Source organism: Poecilia reticulata, linkage group LG5, assembly GCF_000633615.1.
Source record: "Poecilia reticulata strain Guanapo linkage group LG5, Guppy_female_1.0+MT, whole genome shotgun sequence".
Lineage (NCBI taxonomy): Eukaryota > Metazoa > Chordata > Actinopteri > Cyprinodontiformes > Poeciliidae > Poecilia > Poecilia reticulata.
The window spans coordinates 19300592-19306591 of record NC_024335.1 but is presented as its reverse complement, the minus strand read 5'-3'; the positions used below and the strand labels follow the sequence as shown (position 1 = coordinate 19306591).

Here is a 6000-nt window from a genome sequence, read left to right as displayed (position 1 = left end):
ATATCCCACACTTTCCTTTTGTACCCCCTACATAACTGCAGAGAGGTGGTTTTATTGACCTATAAACACCATTGATCCTAGGTGTTTGTACAAACACACAGATGTTTCAATATGTGGTGCCTGGCAGACGTTTTCATACCTTTGACCCCCTGTAGTTTGCTACCCTTAAATAAAATCCAATTTGCTTTCAGAAGTATCCAAATTAGATCATAGAGTCCACCTGTGAGTAATCTGAATTAAGATACAGACAGCTCTCAAAATTTTCAAGGGGTTTGAAAACTTTTTCGAGGCGTTTTAACAGCGGAGGTGAATCTATCCAAAGGTCACTTCTGCCATCCTGTGTTGCCGTTAGCAGCCATGAGCTGACCACTTCAGTTTCCCTCCGTCATTAGGGAGGCTAATTTGTTCTAAGTGTCGAAACCCACAGGGTATATCCAGATGATATCAACACTGATTACAGCACTGATGTTATTAGGCCGCCTTTTCCTCATTATGTCGTTACAGACACATTTAATCAGTTGCATCACATAACCCTGTTTAAGCCCTTATAACAGAGCTCATGCTTGAGTTAACCTTTTTATTCCCTACTCCAGTGAAACTGCCTCAAAGTAGGAAGTAGGGTTTCTACTTTATCTTGAAAGGTCTGGATTTATTTTGCGTTATTATATGCTGAGTCTGAATAGGTACAGACAAGAGAGCTGAATATGAATTAAAAATTTAAAAAAAGGATTTCTTTCTTTTATATGTAGATTATGCTCACTTTTGTTGATTTTTAATATTCCAACACTATTCTTTTGTCAGCCCATTCATTATTTTGGCTTAAAGTTTTCTGACAGAAGCTAAAAATAAATTCACATCCATTCAACAATACAAAATTATTATCTCATTGCTTTTTTTGCATCTAGACCCTTGTAACTCTCATTTATCATACAGATAAGACAGTCTATCTGAGGGAAGGTTTTTAGATTTAAATGTTCACAATTATTTAAAACAGTTGAAATGTGTTCCTTACCATTATTTATAATAATAATCATTATAATGAAAAATGTAATTCTCTGTGACCCATAACATGTTAGAAATAACTAAAATTTAAAAAGAATGACATGGTGACGTGAAATGGCTAGTGCCTGCTCAAGACATATCTTTATTGCTTTGCCATTTCTCCCTGTATTTTAGAACTGCACCGTTCTCAACAACACGGTCATGGTTTGTCTGGCGCCCTCTGTGGCCAAATCTGGCAAGAGCTTCTCTGAGATGGGCACCAGTCCCGACGAGATTGGATTCGTCATGGACGGCGTTCGCTCCGTGCTGGTGATAAACGAGACTTTCAGCTACTACCCAGACCCAGAGTTTGAATCCCTCGGTCCCAAGATGGAGCTGAAGCCCAGCTCACCACTCATACTCAAGGTAAGTTGCTTTGTGTTCATGGCACTTATCTGTTATGGCCTTCTCTCTGTCAAACTTTTTTTTTTATTCTCCTGCTAAATGATGTGTTTAATTTTTTCCTCCATTTTTCCTCTCTGTGTTCCTTCCCAGTCAACGCGTCTGTGCGTTTTTTTCCCTCCTTTATCCCTTCATGCCTCATCTTTCCCCGTTTTATGTTGGCTTTCACTGTTTACCTGGAATGTGTGAGAGGAATGTGAATGTATGGGCTGAGTTTGTTGTGGTTTTACATGAAAGCTGTTTTATATTGAAGGTTGCTCTCTGAAGCTGAGGCAGAAATGTCTCCACACACCAGGAGTTCAGGACAAAAGAAGGTTAGCTGAGTGCTAGCACTAAGTCGATGCACAGGAAGGGCTGCATTAGTAGATTGCAGGATTCCTATAATGTGTGTACACGTCAAGTGTTCAACAATTTATCTCGCAAATGGGCTGAAAAAAAAGATTAACTATTTCTTCAATTCGGCTAATAAGCTGCTGATGATTGTTTGAAATCATTTGCTTTTTGCCATCTGTCTTTCAGCACGGCTCATTTTTAAACGTGGCTCAACCTTGAAGGATATTTCTCCACCTGCTTTTTCTCCAGTGGGGGTTGAAGACCTTTAAGGGGAAAAAAATATGTTTAAACCGTTCCTTTCAAATCAGGTGCAAAGCGAGTCATGTTTTTAAAGTGGGTCCATGTGTTGCTAAGGCACCTGCTCAGATTTTTATCTAGGAACATCTGAAGACAGACTTCACAGCCATGTTTACAATGAACCGCAGAGGCAGCGTGCGTTTGTATACTGTGTGCATTTGTCCCACCCACCCACTCTGTCTAATGACACCCCCCAACCCCACCACCCCACTTCCTCACCCCTGAACTTCAAAGCCTTTCAGGAGCGAGAGGGAAATTATCATGCAATTTCATGGGAAACCAAAGCCTCTTTTTCCTTCAAATCAGGGAGGGGTTTAGGAAATGAAGACTAGAAACGCTCTCCTATACATATTTAAATATTATACCATGGTGACAAATTTTGATTGTGGTAAGAACTTTCAGAAATGTACCAAAAATTTAATCCAGTAAATATTTTCTGGGAAAGCTTCTGTGGGTATTTTTTTGTTTGTTTGTTTGTCTTTTGGAAGAAGGGGGATGATCTCTCGCTCTCTCTCTCTCTCTCTCTCTCTCTCTCTCTCTCTCTCTCTCTCTCTCTCTCTCTCTCTCTCTCTCTCTCTCTCTCTCTCTGCAAAACAAAATAATTGTATATATGAAGAAAAAATGACTTAAGGTGGAAAGAAAGCAATCTGCCTTAAGTAAATTTCACCAACAGTTCTTTAAATGCAATAGCTGATTGGATTCCTCTATCCCCTATAATTATCATATGTAATAATGTATTTAAAGCATTTATTTATTTCTGTTAATGTAGGTGATTACAGCTTATGACTGATCGAAACACTAATTTCTCTCTCATTAAAGGTGAATATTGTGTAAAACCTATAAAAAATATGTTTAATAGGAAAATATTCTGGCTCCAGTGACCATCAGTTGGGGAAACTACAATCTCTGACACCCTCCACAAGGGGGCGTAGGTATTTCTACAGAGATTGGTTGTTCACAGAGCATTGTGTCCGGGAGTAAAAGTTTAGTGGAAGCAAAATGTAACTTGCTCTTGAGAGCAGCGTGAAGAAAAGTCCATTCAAGAGTTTGGAAAGGATTCACTAGGTGTTGACTTCATCCAGAGTCAGAACTTGGCACCAACACATATTGTCAAAAGTACAAAAATACCTACTTTTATGATTATAGCATAAGTGTTTGGTTGTTCAGCAAGCTCATCTGACGTAAATCACATAGCGAACCTGGAAGATCTAAGCCCAACAGTGCAGATTAACTCGTGGCAACTTTTAAAGTAAATTCAGCTTTTTTAAAATTCTCAGCACTATTTAATAATTCATATAGTCCTAAAAGCTCTCAAAAATGTCCTAATTTCAACATGCTAAAAATTGCAGAGAACCTGTTTATGAATGCTGTTACCCCCGCTATCTGAGCTGATGAGCTACCTGTGTGTCTGTTTCCAGGGTCGTAACCTAATTCCTGCAGCCCCAGGAAACTCTAAGCTGAACTACACGGTGCTGATCGGAGAAATGCCCTGCGTCCTCACCGTGTCCGAGAGTCAGCTGCTGTGTGAATCACCTAATCTGACGGGAGAGCATAAAGTCACAGTAAGTAAACTTTTGGTTTTCCTTACTGAACTAAAGTTACAGTAAGTAAGCTTTTAAAATTAATTAGATTTTCCTTTTTTTCTTATTTTGACCTTATTTGACCGAAGCAGAGTGAGCAGCAGATTTTATATATGCAACTGGAAAACAAGCTTTATCCCATCCTGACATATACTTCCCTCCTGATTAGCAGCTGATATTTCCTTTTCCACCATTATGAGTTTGGTTTAACTAACGGAGCATTCACGTTTCTTTTTGTCACTTTTATCCGACATCCTCTGCTCAATATTTTCTCAATTCATCCTCCCCTGATACGTCAATCCACTTCCTGCCTTTTCATTCATTCATCTCATTCTCTTCTCCCCCGTCTATTCGACCCAAATACCTCCAATTACTCTACATTTTATCCTATTCAGATGGCTGCGAGCGCACGAACACACACATCCCCTCTCCCGTAATGTTGGCAGTGCTTGTGACTGTATTTGTGTCTTAGAGGCTTTTGATCAGTCTGGTTTGGCTGGCATCCTCCCTGGCATTTGCAGAGTGTTGGTATTCAGTGGAAACCAAAAAATGGCTAGCGGGCATGAGAGGTCTTGTGTCTATTTTTACCCTCCTTCATTTCCTATTTCATAGACGTAAGCCTGTTAAAGGGGGGTATGGAGTTGGGGGTGAACAGAACATGTTTTGGAGGGAGTGTTTCTCAGGATTTATTTCATTTTATGTTTGCCGTTTACAGCTGTTTGAGGTATGGTCCAAAATGTCTAGAGTGCAGATATTTCCTCTTCTGGCTGAAATGAAAATATTCCTGTGGAGTTTACGTCTGTTTTTAGCTTGACCCGGCACAGCTTTGTTTTCCATGTTAGATGCTTTAAGGTTTTCCTGCCTGGAAAAAATAAAATAAATCTGGAATACTTTCCTAGAGACACATTTTCCAGGATGGAACATTATTTGAACTTCTGGACTATCTTTATTTCAGATTATGTTGTCTCAGTGCCGTATCCATCTATCCATACTTTCTTACTTCCTTTTTACTCTACACTCTTCCTTTCTCCCTTCCTCCTTTTATTTATTTTTTTGTTCTTTTTTCCTTCTTTTTCTGTTCCTTCCATCTTTGTTTGAATTTTAAAGGAAGGAAGGAAAAAGACTCCTTTCTTCCTTCATATTCCTGTCTCACTTTGCTTCTTTTCTAAATGCTGCTTTACATTTGTGTTTTTTCTTCCTGCCTTTTCATTCCTTTCCTATTCTTTTTCTTCTTCTTCTGTCTTCATTACTCATTTATATGCTTTATTTTTTGCTCCTTATTTCACCTTGATTTTTTTTCTTGATTCCATCACTGCATATGTTCTTCTATCCTGACTTCCTAACTGTTTTTTGTTTTTTTTTACACAAAGTTTCTAATTAAAGCATGACCTTGAGACCTTGTCAAGGTTAACATTTGTGTTTTTAACTTTAAAAATTGTCCAAAGATAGATGAGAACTTTGCTGTTTTGAGTTTGGAACAGTCTGTAGTTTGGTCATGAAAATGTATAGGAAACTTGGTGCTTTAATTTTTGTTTTGCAGCCTTATGTGTCTTTTTATTTTTTTATTTTGTTGGATTCGCATTCCTTGTGCAGGTGTTGCCTGTTGAATAAGTTGCTTTCATCCTGAGTCCATGTGATCTTAAATGTTGCAGTTTACAGAGCAATAAAAATGCCAATGGCATTTTTTTTTTATTTTTTTTTATTTATTTTTTTACATTTTTTAGAGGTTTCTCATGTCGCTGAATACAAGACACTATTATTATTCCATCTCCCCCTTTTTTCAGTCTTTCACAAACTTCCAAAATTTCATTGCCTTAATGTCGTTGCCAGGTCCGTGTCGGAGGCTTCGAGGCTTCACCTGGGACGCTGCAGATCTACTCCGACAGTCTGCTCACACTGCCTGCCATCATTGGCATCGGGATAGGCGGCGGCCTGCTTCTGTTTGTCATCATTGCGGTTCTGATCGCTTACAAGAGGAAGTCCCGGGATGCCGACCGCACCCTGAAACGGCTGCAGCTGCAGATGGATAATCTAGAGTCTAGGGTCGCCCTGGAGTGCAAAGAAGGTGAGTGGTGGGTAAGAGGTGCTTCCCTAAGCCAACTTACTCAGTTCTCAACAAACCCAACAACGCTGTTGATGCTGTTGTTCCTCTACCGTGCTCCATCCTTCGAACTTCCCATCAAAGCTGCACAACATACTATTAACAGTCCCATCAAGTTGTTTGTCTGCTCTTTCTCCCTTGGTCTCCTGCTTTGCTCTCCAAGTCGATGCCAACACTCCCCTGCTGTTCGGTCGCAGCAGTGTGTGTGTGTGTGTGTGCGTGTGCGTGTGCGCATGTTTGCGTGGG

At 39.7% G+C, this 6000-nt stretch overlaps 1 protein-coding gene across 4 annotated transcripts in view; it reads left to right on the top strand.

The window, feature by feature from the left end:
- The window catches only part of plxna1b (plexin A1b), a 211354-nt gene that overhangs the window by 183317 nt on the left and 22037 nt on the right, over nt 1-6000 (top strand). For all 4 annotated transcript variants that reach the window (XM_008409387.2, XM_008409390.2, XM_008409388.2 and 1 more), the window contains exons 18-20: nt 1177-1407; nt 3492-3635; nt 5484-5718. In XM_008409387.2, the coding sequence (XP_008407609.1) occupies nt 1177-1407; nt 3492-3635; nt 5484-5718 (610 nt within the window). The remainder of the gene's footprint in view (nt 1-1176; nt 1408-3491; nt 3636-5483; nt 5719-6000) is intronic.